Source organism: Alexandromys fortis, unplaced genomic scaffold (assembly GCF_014885135.2).
Source record: "Alexandromys fortis isolate MF-2015 unplaced genomic scaffold, M_Fortis_MF-2015_v1.1 scaffold_10, whole genome shotgun sequence".
Lineage (NCBI taxonomy): Eukaryota > Metazoa > Chordata > Mammalia > Rodentia > Cricetidae > Alexandromys > Alexandromys fortis.
The window spans coordinates 16,182,664-16,205,154 of record NW_026067895.1 but is presented as its reverse complement, the minus strand read 5'-3'; the positions used below and the strand labels follow the sequence as shown (position 1 = coordinate 16,205,154).

Sequence of the window (22,491 nt, the reverse complement as noted above, 5' to 3'; positions counted from 1 at the left end):
TTCTTTTACAGACTCTGTAGTCTCTCACGCACTGCTTCAAAGAAAAGTGGCTGATAAGTGTGTCCAATTACTACTTCCCTTTCAGTACGAGAGTGATGCGGGCAGCACTGGCCTCCCCAAGCATCGCTAATGCCCTGGGCCCCCTACAAACTCTCAGTTTTCTCTTTTCATTCAAAGGATGTTCAAGGATAACTCAGCCCTTCATCTGACTAAACTGGAGCGAGATTTTTAAAATTGAGTAACTTAGTTGCATGATGGCAAAGCCGTGGCTGCCTGAAGGCATCCTTACCCACGAGTGCCGGCAGGGCGGCGGGCACTCGTGCCGGCTTTCTGACGTCGTTTCCTTCAGTGGTACTCTCAACACACCTTGTAAAACTGCCGCTGTCTCCATTTTGATGAAATAAAACACATTTTAAGCATCATGAGACAAGAGTGAATGGTTTGAAAATGTTGGGGCTTTCACTATTCTTTCTATGTCTAAGGCTTCTATCTCAATGGTTGGGTCTTGCATGACGCCTCCCCTCTGCCATTGCAAATCCCGCGTCTCTCTAAAGGGAAGCTCAGCCAGGCTGGTTTGCCCTAAGCAGGAATGCCAACCTTCCCATTGTTTATTCTGGCATCTATCTACTCTGACTGGGCAGAGCTGGCCCTGGGAAAATCTGAGTAAAAAATTGAATAGATTAACCCTCGAACTGGCACATCGGAATGGGAAATATTCTGGTTTCAGATCATATCTTCAGTTCCATGTACTCATTTGCAAAATCAACAGGATTGGCAACTTGGTAACAGCTCCTGGCAAACTAGACTGATCAAATCCCTTATGTAAATACCAGTATAATTATCCAATTCCAAAGAATTTGTATCATTATGGTACATATAAGGGTTATTCCACCTGGGCATGACAGCTTGCCTGCTCTCTGATTAGCCCAGTGAATTAAACACGTAGTACCCTTGCTCACTAGCTCTGACTCAATTTACTTCCCAAAGCCCCATGACCTTAGTCCACAGGCTGAGGAGCTCAACCATGATGCAATCTGAGATGAGCCCAGTCTGAAGGATCTGAGGAAAGATACAGGAACTGATTTTTATCAGAACTGAGCTGGCTGTGTTTGCCCCACGATGCATTACAGTAGATGGTGGCCTTATCTTATGCCTAAGGAGAGTGGATTTCATCAGCCTCCTTGAGAAATACCTGATTTCATCCCTGCAAAGTTTCCTTTTGTGCCACAAAATAACATGTGGTTATTACAGGAGAAATTTAATATGATGAAATGGAATGAAAACTAAAAGTTTTCTCTAAATTTCTCCCTAACAAACATGTATAGTGTCTTGAAATACATTAGTGTAGTTAGGTCTGCCTCTGTTGTCTTTGCATTTTCAATAGCTTTAGAATATTTACTTCTTTCTTATAAAGCCTAAAGTGGGGGTGGGTGGGGACGTGTATTCTGGAGGAATGTGTTTCTCAATGAGGGTATTTTAGAGCTCAGAAAAAAAATGACAAAAATTAGCACCCACTTTAATCCCAGTACTTGGGAGGCAGAGGCAAGTGGATCTCTGAATTTGAGGCCAGCCTGGTTTACAGGGCAGGGTCCAGGAGAGCCAGGCCTACACAGAGAACCCTGTCTTGACAAACAGAAATAAAACAAACCAAACCATGGATTGTCACTCCAACAACTGGTTATGGTTCCAGGCTAAGTCTCTTTCAGCGTTTTCTCTTGCCACTGAGACCCACTTCCCTAAATACTGGTTGTAGTACTAACTGTCTATCATCAGAATAAAAATCATTGGCTATGCTTAAGCAAATCAAAAGTCCCAGAGCCTCTCCCAGACGATAGAACTTTGATTTTTTTTTCCTGTGAATTTCTGTGAGCTGCAGATCTTTTATCTTTACTTCCTGTTCTTAACTAAGTGTTAAAGTTGAAGCTTCATCAACTGTTATGTTGAGTTAGAGAAATTCTGATACCTCTTGAGCTAAACGGATAACCATTTTATTGGAGGTGTTTGATGAACGGAATGACATTTACAAAGGTGTATAGTTGAGCCGAGACGAGGAATCCCGAGGAACCATCTTCATCCACGGGCAGTATAATTGCATTAAGACAGACAAGAGGTTCGGTGTAGTAGCAAATGTGTTCCTTAGTTGCCTAACATGGAAATGTTGATTTCTTATTATGAAAAGCATGTACCTGACCTGGTGAGTCTCTGAGGTTTGTTTCTTCCACCTGAGACCTGGCTCCTGGGATGCACTGCAATTCAGTTTACGCAGCGATGTAGAAGGAGAAACGAAACGGAGCTCACACCTTCTTCAAATATCTTATTGTCTTTTGCTTCAGTCTAGAAGTGACATATGTCGCTGACACCCACAACCCACAAGCCCCTTGGCCTGTAACCGCCAGAGGGAAAAGCATTCTTTTGCTATACGTCCACGAAGGGATGGAGAACCAGATTTGAGTGAGCTCGGCACGTTACCACAGTGACCACAAGCAAGGAACTTCAGTTTGCCTCTTGGTGTTAACTGTGTGACTTAGATGACCTCAGAATCCCTACCTCTTCTTGGAACCTCAGAGTCTAAATGTTTGATTTCTTCTTATAATAGCTTTGGAAGTTGGATTACATTGTGTTCAGTAGCTTATTGTTACTCTGAGAATCTCATATCTATTAGTAGCGTAAGGCACATGCTGATATTGCATGGTGACACTGAGAGCTCACAAGAGGACCAAGGACAGCTAAGCTTGTCCTCAGAATCTAGTTTGGCCCAAATCAGGAGCAGAAGGAGAGAGAGCACGAGCAAGGAACTCAGGACCGCGAGGGATGCACCCACACACTGAGACAATGGGGATGTTCTATCGGGAACTCATCAAGGCCAGCTGGCCTGGGTCTGAAAAAGCCTGGGTTAAAACCGGTCTCGCTGAACATAGTGGACAATGAGGACTACTGAGACCTCAAGAACAATGGCAATGGGTTTTTGATCCTACTGCACGTATTGGCTTTGTGGGAGCCTAGGCAGTTTGGATGCTCACCTTACTAGACCTGGATGGAGGTGGGTGGTCCTTGGACTTCCCACAGGGCAGAGAACCCTGATTGCTCTTTGGGCTGATGAGGGAGGGGAACTTGATTGGGGGAGGGGGAGGGAAAGGGGAGGCAGCGGTGGGGAAGAAACAGAAATCTTTAATAAATAAATAAAAAATAAATAAAATAAAATAAAAAAATAAAAAAAATCTAGTTTGGCTATAGGACCTTCAGTTACTTATTTTCCCTGTGATAGTTTTGTTGTTGTTTATTTGATTTTTCAATTTAAATATCAACAAGTATAGGAATAATATTATCCTCCCAGAGGGGCACTAGATGGGGGTAATTTGAATACTGTTCTTGGAACAGTGCCTAGCATGTACTAAAAGCTCACTACGTTCATTTTACAGTGAGTTTTAAAGGTGCCTCTCCTTGTCCTACAGCTTTGCAAATGTCTACACGTAAGGTCTCCACGGGCTATGACTGTTTTAATTATTGTCTGTCTTGTTTTGGTTAGGTAAGTCAGCCCAGCCCATGCAAATCTCTAATCTACTGACCCACAAAATGGAGTTATGTACGTTGTGTGTAGGAGACTTGGGGCTGAAGCTCAGCACCCCATATCTATGCTTCATAAGCTTCAGCTTAGATCTTTTCTGGCTCCATCTTGGCTCTGATATCTGAGAAGGATCCTGCCTTCGGCCTCTTCAGGCTCCTAATTCCTGTCTGGTGCCCTTGCTCTGACTCATAGACTGATGTGGCCCCTAAACACGTAGGCACCCAACTTAGGTAGGTAACTCCAACTGTAGTCTCAGTTACTCCAGATTCAAGGTCCACCTCAGTGTCTGGCTAACAGAGGAGCTTAGTGGTAGACAAGTGTCAGATACTGACCCTCTGATTTCCTCAACTGTACCTCTTGAGCCTCTTCAGCCTTGGAGTGTTACATGCCATCTTGCCATTACCACCATTGCAAATGCATGAAAAATCTGCAGGGATTAGTCCCTCTGCAGGCAATATCTCTCTAGGAGATTCATATAAGTGAGAATATTTTCCTCCCTTGTCCGAGGTTTCTATAGGAATCTCCTTGGAATGTAGAGGAACGGCCACATCAGGAGACAATGTGAGAAGGGGCATGTGGTTCCCGAATAGGAGCTGGGTGACTAACTTTGATTGTCAGCTGAATTCAATGAAGAAATTCCTAGGGCATTAGTGAAGTGCACCTTTGGGCATCTCTGTAAGGAACTTTCTAAAGAGGATTAATTCAGGAAGAAGACCCACCCTGCATAGGCAGCATCATGCCAGGGACTCGGGGCCAGGGAGAAAACAGGAACCGGCCGGGTGAGTGTTGCCATTCCCCTCACTCGCTGCGATTTCTTCCAGCTGTCCCTGCCCCCATGGCTTCCTTGCTAAGATTCTGTACCCTCATCCTGGGAGCCAAAACGAATCCCTCAAGTTGCTTCTTGTCAGGTGGTGACAAATACAGATGCTGCCAGGCTCCCGCTACCTTTTGCTTCTTGGTGAATCTAATGTGGGTCGCGGGGACTCTGTGCATGGCTGTAGATGGGTGTGCTCTAGGCAGGGAAGTGGGGGTTTCTCACCAGGTGCATCTTATCCCCAGGTCTTTTTCCGCTCAGTACGTGGAAGACATTATCCCCTCCACCAGCCTTCTCTCAGCCTCGCCTTTAGCTTTTGTGTCTTGGAAAAAGTGTTTGAGTCCAGCCAGTTCTGGATACTATCAGGCTGTCTCCCGACTCTCCATCTTTTCTCAAGTTTTATCAAAAGACAATGTGGCGCTTTTCCCATAGGCCCACGGTCTAAGCAGGGGATGCCAAGCCGCCAAGATTTATAGGGTGGGCAAGAGTTAAACGAAAAGATATTGTCACCCTGTCTCTGGAATGATGATAAATGCAGCTGTTGCCTGTTTCCTTCCCATCTGCCTTTGCAATCTTGTATGGCAAACATGTCACATTTGTCTCTGACAAAATGAAACAAATTCTTATCTGTGGCTTTGGAAAAGGATAAATCACCAGAGAATAATTTCCAAACACTCTGGAAAAGGTTATACAGATCTCCAGGGCTGATCACAAGTGCAGAAGTGGGGAGGTTTTGCAAGTCCTATTTTATCTCCTCTCACCGGGCAGCTTCTCAAAGCTCAGTAGGGAGATCTTTGGAACCCAGCAGAAGACAGGGGCTAAGAAAAGATAACTATGCCGTAGGGGTTTAGAGGCACAGAAGCTACCACTCGTAGACAGGCACACAGTGTCACAACTGACATTTGCTTATAAAATTAGCAAAGAACTTTAAAAAATTGTATTATCCCATGATGTTTTAACAAGCTATGTTCTTGTTAGGTTTTCTTGTTCTAAGAAGGAAAAATAAATCCCAGAGTGTTTAAAGAAACCAGTATTAACCTTCAGATTCAAGTCGCAGCTGCTCCCACGCCCCAAATGGCCCCTGTTATCTTTTTCCTTTGCATCCAAGGCAGAGCTGGAGTCAGCTGGGGGGGACTCTCCAACAACGCTGGCCATTTCTCTCATTTATTTATTTATTTTTGGCAAAGCTAGAGGCTGCTCAGTGCTTACTGGCGTCTTTAGGCCACTACACTGACTTGGTGAATTTTCTAGGGTGGTTAGTGTGTTCTTTCGTGTTTTATACCTTCTGCTTCTTGGTGCTAGGGTTCTCATTAGGTCTTTGCTCAGGGCCTTGAGCTTCCCACTGCGTGGTAGAATGTCCCTAACTGCGTGCGATCCCAGACTCATTGTAGGATAAGTGTAGCAGGTGGCCTTCAAGGAGACATCCAAATTCCAGATTGCAAGAGCAGGGATTTCTCTTGCAGATCAAGGTTAAACTGATACGAGTGAAAAGGTGAATCTACAGTTAAGCTAAAATCTTTTGGGATTCAAAGCAATTTTTCCCCCATCCCTGTGCAGTCTCTGTGAGTTGGTAATGTACTACCAATGTCAGCCCATTTAAAATTAATTTCTTTTATGAAAGTTTACTGTGTCAAACTGCTCATCACTTTACATTTTAAAGGTCAGTCCAGAGTACCTTGGAAGGCGGCTCAGTTATCAAACCACTTGCTATATAAGCATGAGGGCCTAAGAGGAGTCCCCAATACCCACTTAAAGAGCTAGGCATGGTGCCCTGTGCCTGGAAGCCTGCTTTTAGACTGTTAGAGATACTGAGATAGGCAGGTCCCTGGGGCTTGATGGCCAGCCAAGTGTAATCAGTGAACCTCAGGACCCAGTAAGAGACCCTGCCTCAAAAAACAAAGTGGATGATTTCTGAGAAATTTCATACAAAGTTGATTCCTGCCTACACGTACACACATGCACACAGTGTATATACATCGAGCAGACACATACACACCGCTTCCCCCAAATGTTCCCAGAAACCGTTTGATGTGAACAGTGTTGAAATAAGAGCGGCGACGGGGCTGCGTCCCCAACACCCCAGCCGCTTGGCTAGCTCATGCCCGAAATAACAACACACCAACTGTATTCATTTGAGAACTGCTTGGCCCCTGAACTCTAGCCCTTACAGGCTAATTCTCGCCCCTGGACTAGCCCATTTCTAATAATGTTTGTAAGCACGCCAAGGTGCGCTTACCGGGAAGATTCTAGCCTAAGTCCATCGTGGGTTGGAGTTGCCTGGGAGAGCTGAGCATGGCGTCTCTGCTCCAGCAGAGCTGTCGGGTCTGTCCCCGGAAGCAGAGCAGAGTCTGACCTCACTTCCTCTTCCGCCCAGAATTCTATTCTGTTTACTCCTCCCATCTATGTTCCAAGCTGAGGCCAAGCAGTTGGTTTATTATAACTTAACCAATGAAATCAACAGATTGATATATGACACTCCCACATCACTTCCCCTTTTTCTGTTTAAACAAAAAAAAAAGAAGGCTTTAACTTAACATTCTTCATATCTCTCAAAGGCTGCAGAATATGGCATTTAAAATATTTTAATAACTTAGGACTTTTCATGACAAGGAGACACGTCTGCTCCTGGCAGCACCAGCTACTTCAAGAGGAAGATGGGCATCGAAGAGGATCCTTATGGAGTTGGATAGTCATTTGGGCAAGAAACTGTTCTTGCCTGGACTGTTGCATAAACTGGACACAAAGAACCTGCAGAGAGAGGACTGCTGAACTTGCCTAAAGGTGAGATGGTCTTTCGGGGTTCCTGATTCATGAAAGAGTCTACGAGACATTCTACAGGACACAGCAGAAAGTGACTGAACTGTCTTTGGAATTTCCTGCTTGATGAAAATGACTGCTGGATACTATGGGCCTGTAGGCCGAAGATGGATACCCCAACGGTACAGAGGAACTTTGGGTGACTGTCCAGGCAGAGAGATGTCTCTGTCATTTCTAGAGTTTTCTTATTTCTTGTTTGATAGGTAATATTATATCCTTCTGGAGTCTTTGATGGAGTTGAAGAATGAATAGATAGTTATAGTTTTCCTTTGTTATGATAAAAGATAAAAAAAAGATAAAATAGATATAAATATTGTAACTGTAATTCTTACTTGATAACTGTTTTGTTATATGTAATTTTACTATGTTAAAGTTAAAGCCTTTCTTTTTTGTTTAAACAGAAAAAGGGGAAATGATGGAGGTGGGTCTTGTAATAATAAAGAAACTGCCTCGGCCCTCATAGGACAGAAAATTAGGTAGGCGGAGTAGACAGAAGAGAATTCTGGGAGAAAGAAGCTTAGTGAGAGAGTCGCCATGATGCTCCCACTCCAGACAGACGCAGGTTAAGATCCTCTCTGGTAAGCCAGCTCATGGGCTACACAGAATATTAGAAATGGGTTAGAACAATATGTAAGAGCTAGCCAATAAGAAACTGGACCTAGCCGGGCCAGGCAGTGTTTGAAAGAATACAGTTTCCGTGTAATTATTTCTGGGTATAAACTAGCCATGCGGGCGGCCAGGTGCCGGGGACGCAGCCCCTCCGCTCCTATTTCAACAGAACAGAATCTACTGCTTAGAATGCAGACATTTTTCAAGGAGTGGAAGGTCCAGCACTTGCTTTTATGAGGCCGAGCTCGGACTGTTTTTAGTGGGCGCATATCAGAGACTCTCCCAGGGAGCTTAGAAGCAAAGAATTTTCACAGGGCTGAGATAACACTGGAATCTTCTGCCTAGGCTAAAGACCAAGGGTTGAGGCTGAGCTCTTGGACTTAGTTTAACCTTTAGAGTTTTGCTGCTCAGAGACAGAGCACGTGGGTCAGAGTTGTGGAATGAGAAAACAGCCAGGAAGCTGCTAGAAGGTCCATGTTGCCATGAGATAAAGTGGTAGGACGCATGCCCATGACCCCGCGTCTCTCCAAATGGCTCAGTCCTGATTCTAGTCTCACGGCAGTGCATCTGACAGGCAGGTCCTCATCCGTGATGGCAGAATAGGCAGGTGCGGGTCCAGCATCTGGGATTGGAATGGAAATTGAGTGAAGCCTTCTGTTCCATCTGCTATTACCTGAAACCTGTCTGCCCTGCCAACCAGCATATCAAACAAAGCTTGTTTCTCATGCCTCTGTCCTGTCCGTCCACCTATCCATGCATCTGTCCTCCCACCCACCCATCTAAATTAGTCTTTTTTGTTTGCTTTCTTCTATTCTCTTAAAAAACAATTCTGTTTCAGAATTATTTCAGGACAACAACCACAACAAAATTTCTTCAGAAACATAACCACAACATCATTACCATACTAACATTTGAACAAAACTCTTTAATAGCCTTGTGATGCCTAGACAGTATTCAGCTTTCCCGAATTGCTTCAGAACTTCGGGGGAAACACACATCTGCTTTCTCTTAATCAGATTCCAAGTGACGCCGGCTTGGTGCTTACAGTGTCCGATGCTGCTCTGACTCTTAGGGCTCTGGTACTCTGTGCTGTCCCTCTCCTTTCTTCTCCATCCCTCCTTATCATCATCAAGGCTTTCTTGTCCTTCTCTCTCCCAGCCCCAGTGGGTTCCTTCCACTCTTACTGCCCCTCCTTTCCCCTCATCTGCATTTATAGAACCCAGTTCACTGTTCAGTACTGGGCAGCCTGGCCTTTTCTGGCTGACTCAGCATATCGGTCCTGTCACACAGTCTCTTGTGTTTTTGTGTTGTCTATAAAGCAAGCACTCAGATTTCAGTTTAACTTAATGACAAAACTTTTGAAAGTGAGTTTTGACCATCACCCAGAGACTTGCCAGATCTCTGCGCTGAGTCTTTTTCATGTCCTGCCCATTTCTTAGATGGTGAGGAAATGTCTTTTACCAATTACTTGACTCTTCCAGGGTAGATTTGTACAGAAAAAAGCAGAATAGATTTTTTTATTTCTGAAATCCCCCCCCAATTATCTCCTTTCTTTCTTCCTTCTTTCCTCCCCCACCTTCTTTCTTTGTGCTACCAGCTATTAGGAAGGAGAATTTGTTCCTTACGGTCTTTTCAGAAATGATGGTTTGACAGACAGGATGGTCTGCAGCACAGGGATGAAATGCTGCGGCTTAGAGCATCAGCTTGTGTGACCGATCAGAGGGTAATGACAAAAAAGTGGAAATGCTGTCCTGATTTTATTAGTACCCATGAGTTGAAATATTACATTGTGCTTCATAAACAAGAACAATTATTATGTTAATCACAAAACTCTAAAATACTATATGAAATGAAAATGCCTACTGCCTTTATGAGATCATAGATTCAGACGTATTTGTTTCTTCCCATTCTAAAATTATTTTAAAACTAACTATCAGTCTTAGATTAGGAACTTTTTTAGTTCTTTTGGCACAGTTCTAATAATCTTGATGACTTTCTTGAATTCTGATATATTAGAGATTTAGTTCATGTAATTCCTGTCTCTCTAAGGATATTTGGTTTCTTGAGCAAGAAATGATATAAAGGAAAATATGGATGCCATTGGAAACAGGTGCTTTCTTAAACTAGTTCAGTTTCTAATTATTTTAAAATTGCTTAAAGAATAAAAGGCTGTGACTGTCAATGTAGCATATAAGAAGTCAGTACCTTGCCTGTTGAGGCCCAGAAGTGAAAGACATAAGTAACATATTGTGAAAATTTGGGACCTGGAGAGATGGGTCAGTTGTTAAGAGTGCTTGCTGCTTTCCCAAAGGACTTGAGTTCAGTTCCCAGTGTGCTTAGCAAGCTGCTCACCAGTAATCCCAGTTCCACGGAATATGGCACCCTCTTCTGGCCTCCACTGGCACTTGTGCACATGTGATGTGCGCGTGCGCCCGCGGTGCTAATGACTACAGTTTAGGTGAGGAAAGATTTCCCTCCAGTTTGTACGGGAACTACAGCTATCAGCAGTCTGCATTCTGAAGCTCCTTTGCCCTCCAGGCTTGAACCTGCCCTGATGACTGACAGAAAGCTCCATAGCAGGCCCATGTAGCCCTAAGAATTTGATCCATGCTGGAGCAGTTAGACGCCATCTTTCAGGACTCAAAGACCAAAGAAAGAGCACAGTGCCCTGAAGTAACTGGAAAGTACCCATCTCCATGGCAGGTTCTGGAGCTCCTGCTCTGCTATGTGCAGAACTGTTCCTCCTGAGAAATCTCATCCCCCTCCCTCTCCTGCTGCTGCTTACCTTAGCTACCTTTAAGAATTTTAACCTAAATACGCCAACTAAAAACCCCCTCCTTTGCTGCCATGACTTAAACTGTTCCTTTTTTGCAGTAGCAGACAGCATTAAGATTCAGCACTTGGTGATCTGTCTAGAGGCATTTACTTGTAATTCTAGAGACCTCTGTCATTTCTAACTCTGCAAAGGATCAGACGGCCTGCAAGCAAGCTGCTACCTAGACCTTGAATTTAGGAGGAAGAAAGGGAATCCAAACAGGGGGGTGAGCCTGTGCTGACAGGCCATTGTTTAGCTTCCCGCTTGCATAGAAGACAGTATTTAAGGAGGAGAAAAACAGTCCCTTTCTTCTTTACAAAAGTGATACAGGACTGTTACAGAAACCACCAAGGGATGAAAAAAATCAGAACAAAAGCTACCATTAATCACTAGATAATTACTTCAATTTTGCCATCCGTTCTTATGTCTGTTTGATCTTTATCATGTGCTATTGCAAACTTGAAAAACTTAATATTTGGTGTCATTGGAACTTCTCAGTTCGTCAGTTCTATGATACTTCCGTCATGGTCACTATTTTAAGACAGGCTCTTGGAACATACTGCAGACTGGTCTCTAATGCTTGGTGTACAGTACCGTGCCTTGCTTCCAATATAATTTTGAATATCTATATTATTTATGAATCACATTCTTGTTTAATTTGGACTTTCCGTTTTGCTACAAGGGCCCGAAAACCAAAACATTAAAATCACTGCTTTGTTCTGAAACAGGTATAAATATCCCTCAGTGGTTCCCGTAGCCCACACCCATGCCCAGCAACATCCATTTTCTTCCAGCTCACAGGCTGAATCAATACAGGAGATAAATATTTTCAGCCATGTGGGTTGCAGTTCTTGTCGTCAGAACTTGTTGTACTGGAAGAGTTGCATTAAGATCGAAATGACCTTCGGTCTAACAGGCCTTCTTTGGCATCTGCCTCCTGTAGCAGGCAGGTTCAGGAGAGTGCGCGAGTGTGCGTGTCAGAGTTCTATAATCAATGTACTTTAGTCACTCACATCCTCCCGCTGCAGCCACAGGTATGCTAATGAGGCCCTGGACTTGACTATGGAATCTTTCCTCAGTAGATTTGGGAACGCATTGAGCAATCAGCCTCATAACCTGCAAGGGACAAGGAGCAAGATTCTGAATGGTCATTTGCTCTCCTGGGAGGTCAACACTGCTTTGATTCCCAGAATCAGGTAAGAACGATTTTTGTTTTTTTTTTCTCAATGGGGATAGATGGAAAGGAACCATAGCTCATATCTTATTACCTAAGACCTGGGTAACATCTGGAAGCTTCACCTCGTTTGCATAGTTTTGAAAGCTCGTTTGTGCCCGATTGTTAATTTTTTTCATAGTAGTTGTCTCCTTGAAAAGCAGATCTTTGCGGAGCTATGACAGATAGCTACACTTGCTGGCTTCTGCCCGATCAAGGGAGCCACCTGTGAAATCCAGACTCATTTAAGATGTAGTGAGAGGTGAGGTGCCTTATGGAATATCCGCATTCTGAGCTTCCCTCATGTTTGATTTGAGACTTTATTAATCAATGCTGGAAATAAACAGGGCTACTACAAAGTTGAATGGCCTGGAAGGGGGTGGTAAAGTCAGCTGACGTAGTTGAAAAAGAATGGGAATGTGTTAGCAGCACTCGTGGGAACAGAGTGGGGAAGCTTAGGGGGTAGAGCACTCAAGATCCAGTAAGAGCCTAGAGCAAGTGAGTTCTTGCTTTGTATAGAGGGTTAATAGTGTAAAACCAACATACACACACACACACACACAGATACACATAAACACAAACACACACATTACCTATGTTCCACAGGCAAGCCGTGACCACATTTATATATACAGTCTGTATTCTGATGCTCGAGGGTTGAGATACCCAGTTGTTCCACATCTTGATTCAGAAGAAGAAGCACCTAGAAATAGCTTTTTAAAAAGTTATTTAAATTTTTATATTTATTTTATTCATTTTACATGTTATATATTTATATATTGTTATATATTAGCTATGTAAAATATAATATATTATCAATTATTATATATTACTTAAGTATATTAAGTATTTATTAAAATATTTTTTAAAAAATGCTGTAAGCAAGTATTAAATATAACGGGCTTAAAATCTGTTACTGAAACAGCATCTAGTGATTGGCAAATCTCCTTAAGTATAGAGGTCCAGAAGTATGTTTTAGAAGTGTTTCCTGATTCTCAAGACTGATGAAGGGAATTGGGACCAAGGCACAGACCTAACTTGTCTTGTCCTAGAATGGAGGTGGCTCTGACATTGATGTTGAGGATGAGCATAGTCACAATAAAAGAAGGAGAAAATAAGAAATAATAAGAAAACTTGTTCCTGTCTTTCTGTCATTTCCTTGATCTCTCCAATCCAGTAACTTCTGCTTTTCAGTTGATTTTTTACCTTGAAGCCCAAGGATTACACAATTCAGTCCGTAAAGAAACCAGGAAGCAATTAGGTGGCTCAGGCCCTTGGGTAGGGATTAACAGGTAGAGAGAACCTGGCACACCTGAAGGCAGCAGCTGCTGCCATATTTTGGAACTATCTTTGGGTGAAATGCCAACTTTTGGATTTATAAGTGTAACTTCTATCTTAACAGAATCTGACAATGATATCGTTTAGCTTATCTGAATGCAGCTATCTTGTCATTTTAAAACAACAAGAGAAACTCTTACGTGACCAGTGTCTTAGCCAGAAGCTGCTGCTTTGGAGGCCAAGTCCTGGAAGTTCAACCCCATATGACTGCTTGAGCTTCCTAAAGCACAGGTTAAGCAAACAGGTTCCGGCTGGAGATGGCTCACTGATTAGAGTGCCGGTTGCTTTTGCAGAAGCCCTTGACTCGGTTTCTAGCACCCGCATAGTGGCTCACAGCCATCCTTAATGCCCCTTCTGAGGAATTTGACTTGTGACCTACTTGAGGACCAGGCACTTGTGTGTTACACATGCAAATATGCTGGCAAAACCCTCACACATATAAAATAAACAAATCAACCCCCTCCCAAATTTAATGAAAAACTGTTCCAAAAAAATCTCACCCGGGTTTGTAATAACCCTTTAACAGCCAACTGTGAGAGGGATGCCACCTTTACTGTGTGACACGTAGTAATAAAGAAAATCATTGCACACTTAATTCAGTCTTGGGATCAAAGAAGTAAAGCAGACAGCATAGCATCTCATTTTATGGAATTCTGTAACATGGATCCTAAAATGATCACCATGTATCTGTGCTGAGTATCTAAGGTTTCCCTGTAAGGGGAAAGTAAGAGACTTCAACTTCGTAGCTAGACTTCAGAAATTAGTTTTAAAACACCAGGTCATATTTCTTCTCATATTGTAGAGGATTCTGATATCCAAGGTCACTTTGGACGCTGATAAATTCTTCTGAAATATTGTAAAGGAGATGGTAAAGTGGTACTTTTCTGGAAAACAGGAGCTAAAGTTATGAGACATCTTTTTGATCACTGAAAGAGATTTTTTACAAATTCCTGGCTTGAGCCACCAATCTCCTTTTCTGTACCAGGATGTAAGTGAAGGTGACGACAGAGTTTGAACAGTAATGTAGTGGGTTTCACCTCCATCTGGACAAGATCATGCTTCTTTTTCTTTATTATTTTTTTTAAAATAAATTTATCTGGGAGTGGTAGTACACTCCTTTAATCTCAATACTTGGGAGGCAGAGGCAAGTAAATCTCTGTGAGTTCGAGGCCAGCCTGGTCTACAAAAAGACACTGTTTCCATAAATCAATAAATAGTCTACATTATTTTATTATGTGTCTAACTGTTTGCCATGCAACTACGTCTGTATTACTTGCATGTCTAGTGCCCTGAGAAACCATAAGAGGATCTCAAATGCCCTGGGACTAGAGTTGCAGATGGTTGTGGACCTCTGTGTGGCTGCTCATAATCAAACCTGGATCTTCTGGAAGATCAGCCAATACTCTTAATCGTGAAGCCAACTCTCTAGGCCCTGGACAAGATGATTTTACTTGGTCTGTAAACACAGCTCTAAGTCAGCCAGCCTCCCGCAGAGTTCAAGTAATGAGTTGCTTATCAGTCCACTACAGACAGAAGCACTCTTAGCAAACACTTGTGTGTAAATCCATAGCTTTTTTTTTTTTGCCACAAACAAAAGAGGTATGGTATTGCCAAATGAATTTTTCTTCAGATGTCAGTGTCAAATCGTAGGAGTTGTTACCAAGAGGATCAGTGAGCTGAGAAAGATTTGGAAATTATATCCAGGCTTTTCAAAAAGAGTACTTTTATGTGTTGGCCTTGGTTTCAAAGGATTTGGGTCACGGACCCAGAGGTGAGTGTGTTCTGTGCTTTCAACTTGTTATAATCTACTGAAATGGAAGAGATATCTATGACCACATAGTCTCCAGCAGCTTGAAGCGCATGCTCATGAATCTGTGATTCCTTTTCCTGCTCTGTTTTGTCTTAGGAGAAATGGCAAAGCGTACCTTCTCCTCCTTGGAGGCATTCCTCATTTTCCTGCTGGTAATGATGACAGTCATCACCGTGGCTCTTCTCACCCTCTTGTTCGTCACCAGTGGGACCATTGAAAACAACAAAGGCAAGCATTTGGGGCTCTTCTGATGTTTTTCCCAGACCTGTAGGATATTTCTTGATGGGTGGATGGCATCAAGACCTAAAATGGTGTCTTTCTGCTTCAGCTGCCTGTGAGCAGCCTGAGATGTCATCTCCCACTGCACGAGTTAGGTTTTCTGCAAAGACAGCAGCTTTTATCATTTTACCTTTGTCCACAAATGGCCAGATAACAAACAGATACACAAGTCCTCTTAGTTTTTCTGTTGATGTACTCACAGTTCAAGGTCCTTCTGAGTCTAGTAAGTCCACCTTTTGCTGATAGGCCTTCAATCTTTACCTGCCTGTTGGTTGGCGTAGTGGGAGCAAAACAGAAAACAACGCGAATCAATCAAACCATCCTAAAACAGGTAAAGGCAGGTTCTCAGCCTCAATCCCTACAAGGGCTGGCCTGTCGTTCTGCCTGCAAGGTGCACCGTAGCATGACATCATATTAGCTTAACTCGCCTAAGATTTTGAGAGGAGATAGAAATTTTTTGTTTAGATAATGCCTGATTTTCTGGCTGCAATGTAGGAAGCAAGTTTGGTTCCTGAATGTAACGTAGGCTGCATTTCCAGGTAATATTATCATTGGGTCATTGGTGGGGCCTCTATTTCAGGGCAAAGGTACATGGCTGTTAACTGAATAGAGAAGATTGATGAGGGCTTACTGTTTTGATCACATTAAAGAGAGAGAGCAAGAGCTGACCTCAGGTAAAGTGGCAAAGGAGCCGGAAGTTTTCTCTAGTGTCTTCAGTTGTAGCCTCTTTTTTGTTTGCAGTGTCCTCCTTACCACGTCTTGGCACTGCAGATTCTCTGCAAACACAAAAGAGTAGGGTTCTCTGTTGTAGTGGTGGGTGAAACAGACTCCTGGACAACTGGAAATGAAATCATCCCAGGACTTACCATTGCTCAGTCAATGTGGTTCCTAAAATTAGTGAGATGGAGACTCCGGGGTTATTAGAAGCCACAGCATATTCTCATAAATAGCTACTCTTTTCTTGGTGTGTGTGTGTGTGTGTGTGTGTGTGTGTGTGTGTGCGCGCGCGCGTGCTTTGGTGCGGTGGTTTGGTGGTGCAGTTTAATAAGAATTCCATACATTTTTTCATCTATTTTCACAAAATTCTTATAAAGTCCTCATGTTGATGCCATTTTACACATTGAAACGTGAAGAATGCAAAGAGTTTCCCTTCCATATGAGACTTGGCCTTAGTTTGTGTCACATTTCGATGCTGGTGGCAGTGCAGCAAAAGCAAAAGTTACGCTTCTCTCCCTGTAACATCTGAGGCTGTGCAGGAGACACGTGTGTTTGTAGCCCTGAGACACAGTTGCAAGAATATCAGAGCCTCATCTGAGGTGCTGTGGGCACCAGATTCATCACATGTTCGTCATGAAGTCTCAGTTTGTCACTTCTCCAAGTGTCGAGGTTCTTATTTCTAAACTTAAGGAGATTATATCAGCAGAGTTGTGAGGGTGGGAGCCTGGGCCCTGGAAACCCTATCAAGCTATGCTTGACTATTTGTCCATAATGGGTCAATTAAAGAGACAAAGTCATACTGAAGAGCATAGAAAGATTTATTCAATAAGGTAACAGTGGAAAGAGGAACCCAGAGGGTCAGTGACCCTTCCACCCCAAGTCCCCTGGCATGAGGGTTAATTTAAACACAAGGAAAGTGGAATGCGGAGCTGCTTGGTTACACATTCTGTCTCAGTTTGTCCTGTCTTGCAAGGTGTTCTGACAAGTTGTCAGGACAATAGGAGATCTTGTTCTAGCAGGTAAGCTCCTGCCCCACCCCCGACTGGCACCAGGTTCCCGCCCTTTTCCTCTTTGGAGCATGAGATTTCTGGGGACATTCCAATGACTTGGCGTCCATTGTTGAAGTAGCTAATAGCTAGGAGGACGGGCAAGTGTCCCTTAGGAATATCTTCACCACTGCCAGGTCGGTTACAGTTGGAGTTGTTGGTCTCTAGAATTTTCGTTCCAAAGTTCTGGAATCTTGGAAGAAGCCAATTATCAGTCTCCAAGTTGTTCTGACTGCCAGTGTCTATGACAACGACATTTAATGCTGTGGCTACTCCTGGCTACTGTCCGGAAGTAGAAAAACAAATGAACAAAGGTCTAGATGTACAACATTCCCAGCTGGAAAGAAAACCAAAGCAAGAGAGTAACAGCGCTCCAGCTTTAATGTGTCTTCACACGGTTGCCGCACAAAACTGCACCAGGAAGCACCTTAAGCTCTTACTATAGGTGACAAAGTCAGAGGGAATTAGATTAGGCCATTTGTTCCACTAATAACTGGGAGAATTAAATTTCAAAGCAAGAAGTTTGTGTCTGGCACTTGCCTTTTAATCTTTATATCATTTTGCATCCTCTGATATTCCTATGTCTTTATATGTTATAGACACGCACATTCGGTATGGAATATGTGTGCATTAATGCATCCACACACGTATTAGAAAAATGACATTGATGTAGAATTACGTCACCAAGTATACAATGATTCAAGCTGCATTAATAAAAGGCCTTAGCAGGCTAAGGACCAAAGCAGGGCAGTGACATTTGGATGACATCTTTGATGAGGAACCGGGCTAGAGGCAGGAATGATGGAGATGGATCGGCTCGGAAGGGAGTGGTGGACAGCGTTTGATGGAGAGGGGAGCAGTGGGAAGTCTGGAGAGAGTGGAAAAAGAAGTCCAACCCAAAGCTTGGATTTAGGAGGCTTAGCAGCAGTCACTTCTACATGATTGGCTCGAGTAGGGTAGGAAAGTAGGGAAGGGACAAGAAGGGCAACAAGGAAATGTTGGGGAGAAGCTGAGGTTGGAGAGTCCAGGAGCAAGACGGTGCTTTGACTTATGATTGCACACAGGCTCCCAGGTCTCACTTTCGATTTTATAGATAGGCGAATGCATTACGCTAGGCATGGTGGCACACAGCTACAATCCCAGCATATAGAAGGCAAAGACTGGAAGATCTTTGGGTTCAAAGCCAACTTGAGTTCCATAATGAGACACGGTCCTAAGAAATGAATGGACCAATCCAAAGCCAAAGAAAACTAAAAATGAGAGGCAACAGTAAACGTCATCCTTGAAAATTCGAAACTCTGTCTTCTAATCGCGGCCAGGGCATAAGTGCCATAAAGTGTTGTTTCTCAAATGTCCTGTTCTGTTTTTAGACTCCGGAAATCATGGGTCTTCAACCACCCAGGGCCCTGCAGCCACCCAGACCTCTCCAATCACACACATTTCAGACCCTCCTCCAGCCACCCAGACCTCTCCGATCACACACATTTCAGACCCTCCTCCATCTCAGAACTTCAGTGGCTACTACATTGGTGTTGGGCGAGCTGACTGCACAGGACAAGTATCGGATATCAATTTGGTAAGTAAATGTCTGGGCTCCTTAAATAGGGCACAGAACAAGCAATTTTATTTTAGTATGTGCTATCCTTCTTTTCTGATTATCATGTAATCGTTTCTAGCTTTTGTGTTGACATAGCTGCTGTCTAGCACTAAGAATATTATCCTATAAGAAAAACCAGATTTTAAAATTCAATCACAAGTCTTTTTTCTTTTTACTTGTATTGATTCTCTGTGAATTTCACATCATACATTCAGAGCCCACTTGTCTCCCTGTCTCCTCGCATCTGCCTTCTGCCCTTGCAACCTCCCTGAAAAACAAAGTCAAATTTAAAAGAAAAACCAAAACTCAAAACAAAGAACTAAAACTAAAGCAAACAAAACAAAACAAGAAGGAGGGATCTTACTGAAGGTGTAGTGTGGCCTGTTGAGACACACAGTTTACCCTTTAGTCCCTTCATCCTTACTTGCAAGTGTTCCTTACCACATATCACTGGTCTGGCTCAAGTCCTCTGGTTGCTCTACTCCACCAATAATGGGCTCTCACTGGGGCTCCTTTTGGAGACCCTGTTGTTGTCCTGTGGCATGGAGATGCTGCTGTTTGGGATCTGTAGATTCATCCCCTTCACAAGCTCTGACGGTTCATAGATTCGGTGGATGCTGGGGTGGACCAACTCATGGCCCTGGTTCTGGGCCTGGGTGGTGGCTGGGTTGGTCAGCTCTCTAGCTTTCTGTCATTGTCACTACCTGGCTGAGCTTTCCAGCACTGCCCAGGCCGACTAATCCAATGCAGCCTACAACAAGGAGCAGGGGCAGTTCTGCTCTCAGGCCATCAGATCTGAGTCCCCTGTAGATGGAAGTTTCTGTTTCACCCAGTCCTGCAGCTATTCAGTCCCCCCCAAACACACAGAGGCTTATATTAATTATACACTGTTTGGCCTATTGCTCAGGTTTATTACTAACTAGCTCTTATGGCTTAAATTCACCCACAATTCTTGTCTATGTTTAACCATGTGGCTTGGTACCTTTTCTCAGGAAGGCATTCTAATTTTGCTTCCTCTGCATCTGGTAGGTAACTGACTTTTTGCCTTTCCTCTTCCCATTCTCCTAGTTTGGCTGCCCCACCTATACTTCCTGTCTGGCTACTGGCCAATCAGTATTATATTAAGCTAGTACAAGTGACAAATCTTTACAGTGTACAAGAGCATAATCCCACAGCAGTCCCCCTCACTCATATCGCCAGGGCCAGGCAAGGTACAGGGTCCTCTCTCCTGTTTGCTGTAGGGGCCACATGAGGTGGGGGTGGGATCAGCTCTCCCGCTCTCATGCCCTCAGAGCTGGCTCACTTGAGATCCTGAACAACAGGGTAAGCTGTAGTGTGCTGCCCAGGCAGAACGCAGAACTCACTTTCATGGCTTGTGTCGGACAGGGCTAGTTCTTTCCTTCTCATGGCCCCGGGTTAGCTCTCTCTCTTGCCGCAGGTAGCAAAGCATGGAGGAGGGTCAGCTCTAGTGTACTGTCCGGACCTGGACGGGAAGCAGAGGCTGCTTTCTCCAGCACTGCAGTCGATGAGGATCAGGGCTAGCTGTCCTACTCTTGTGACCCCAGGGCCAGCCCTTTCACCTGCCACAGGTAGCAATGGGCAGAGGACGAAAGGGCATCTTTGCCTCACCCATACCATCACATGGCAGACTAGGGGGGAGCTGGGTCAGTTCTCCTGCCCTCACGCCCTTGGGGTTGACTCATCTGTGCCCCAGTCCACAGGGTCAACTCTAGTGTGATTCCCAGGTGAGGGGTGGGGTCATCTTTCTCAAGTGTGGAGTTGAGTTCTCCCCTGAAGGGTGGGGCTTACCTGTGACAATACCCATCAAGGGGCAGGTGATACCAGGGCCAGTGAAGGGTGGGGACGACTCAGAACAGCATGGTACCAATGACCCCAGTGATAACACAAGCCGTGGGAATCACTACAGCCCACAGCTGCAACTGGGCCATGGAACCAGACACGGCCTTTGGTCTTGATGCCACAGGGGGGCTTGTGGGCTGGGGAGAGAGGCAGATCTGGAGAGGTGAGGGTGGTGAGGAATGGCCTGATGGGACTGGCCAGCTGGCCACCCAAGTCCAGGGATATGCCTGGGCCTGGGCTGTAATCAAGGTCCAGGTCTTGCTCTCGGGCCCTGGCACAGCCCAGCGGGCATGTGTTGATGCCTGTGGTTTCTGTCATCACTGGGGGCCCCACAAGAGCCTGTGATCTGGACCATAATAGGGGGGTCATGTTTGTTGGAGTGCTTCACTGCTGTGGGGGACACCAACTGGATAGCCTGCACTCATTCACCTGAGGCCATGGTGGCAACCTGACCCGGTCTGCTACCAAGGACTATGGTCCTGCTGCAGCTGCCCCGCCTTGTACTCTCTCAGCACAGTGGTGACCAACTGGCCAACATCAGGGCTCTTGATTGGGTCACTGGTGGCACTTGACTAAACACTGCCCATACTAGCCACAAGGGATGGCATGGAGTTGTTGCCTTTTCTCTTTGCCATGCCCAGGTCTAGAGACCTCTGGCAGCACTTGGTATGATGGTACCTCCGGCACTGGGCACAGAGCATCCTCACAGACCCTAAAGTCTGGGATTTGAGGGGGTACCATGTGTGTCCATCCTACAAGTCCTTTTTAAAGTCAACTGATGATTTATTTTTTTGTGAGTGGATCCATACATTTTGACCTTTTCTATTTGGTAATTTTGGGGTGAGAAGCCAAAAAAAATCTCTGAAGATTTGAGATTAGAAATCTCCCACTTTTAAAATATAGACAAATATAGATTTTGGTTTTTACTTGTTTGTTTTTGTTTTTATATTTATTTATTTGTTTTGAGACAAGGTCTTGCCAAGTGAATTTTGGCTGACCTGGAACTCACCACGCAGACCAGGCTGACCTTGAACTCGTGAAGATCCACCCGCTTTTGCCCTCTCAGTGTTGGAATTAAAGGCAAGGGTCGCTATGTCAGCATAGACAAAGACAGCTAAAACTGTAAATTGAGAAGAGGCCAGCATCAAGCGCTTCCGTGACTCAGAGGCAGCCTGTCGTCTGCAGCATACCAATGGTGAAAATACCCACTCACCTCGCTGCTTGCCCAGGAAAACAAGAGCAGGAAGTGGTCTGCTGGAATTTGCTCCCTTCTAGCAAATACTCTTTCTGCTCTATGGTTTACGCCCAGCTGTCTGTTCGGAAGAGTAACCCTGAACTATAAACCCTAACTGAACACTCTTCATGAATGGGAAGGCGAAGAGTAGAGGTGGCCATTGGAAGACTTGGGTATAGTCCTAACGGATGGTGAGAGAAGGGTCGCAGAGTGCACAGTCTTACTTGGCTTAGTCTAGAGAATGATGAACCGGTAAAAAGCTGAGTGAAGGTGGGGGAGGGGAAGCAGTGCCTTTCTTCTAAGACCTTAGCAGAAAAGCATCTCATCAAAGGCTTGGAAAGGCCCCTGAAGGTGCAACCACCTGCTCACTGCTCACAGACAAAAATTGACAGTCTGATTAGTACTCTATCTCGAGTTTGTCTTCTTTGCATTTTTGGGAACACACACACACACACACACACACACACACACACACACACACAGTCTCACTGAACCACAGAGTCGCAATGATTTTCTCTTTGTGTGTCTGAGCGGTCTCTCCTGGTATTACTGCACCTGCATCCTAGAGAAGCTCAGTGACTTTCTCTCCTTTCAGATGGGCTATGGCAAAAGCGGCCAGAATGCACAGGGCCTCCTCACCAGGCTGTACAGCCGCGCTTTCATCTTGGCCGATTCAGATGGGTCAAATCGGATGGCATTTGTCAGTGTTGAACTATGTATGATTTCCCAACGACTCAGGCTGGAGGTAAGAGATGAAATGGCAGGGCGGGGGGGTGG

General features: G+C 44.4%; 1 protein-coding gene across 2 annotated transcripts in view; it reads left to right on the top strand.

Moving 5' to 3' along the window:
• Window positions 1–4,215: 4,215 nt before the first annotated feature.
• The window catches only part of Asah2 (N-acylsphingosine amidohydrolase 2), a 68,459-nt gene continuing 50,183 nt past the window's right edge, over window positions 4,216–22,491 (top strand). The window contains exons 1-5 of one of the 2 annotated variants that reach the window (XM_050160632.1): window positions 4,216–4,344; window positions 11,700–11,816; window positions 15,078–15,209; window positions 18,394–18,599; window positions 22,310–22,459. In XM_050160632.1, coding sequence (XP_050016589.1) covers window positions 15,083–15,209; window positions 18,394–18,599; window positions 22,310–22,459 — 483 coding nt within the window. In that variant the 5' untranslated portion in view covers window positions 4,216–4,344; window positions 11,700–11,816; window positions 15,078–15,082. The remainder of the gene's footprint in view (window positions 4,345–11,699; window positions 11,817–15,077; window positions 15,210–18,393; window positions 18,600–22,309; window positions 22,460–22,491) is intronic. The other variant, XM_050160625.1, reaches the window with a different exon arrangement.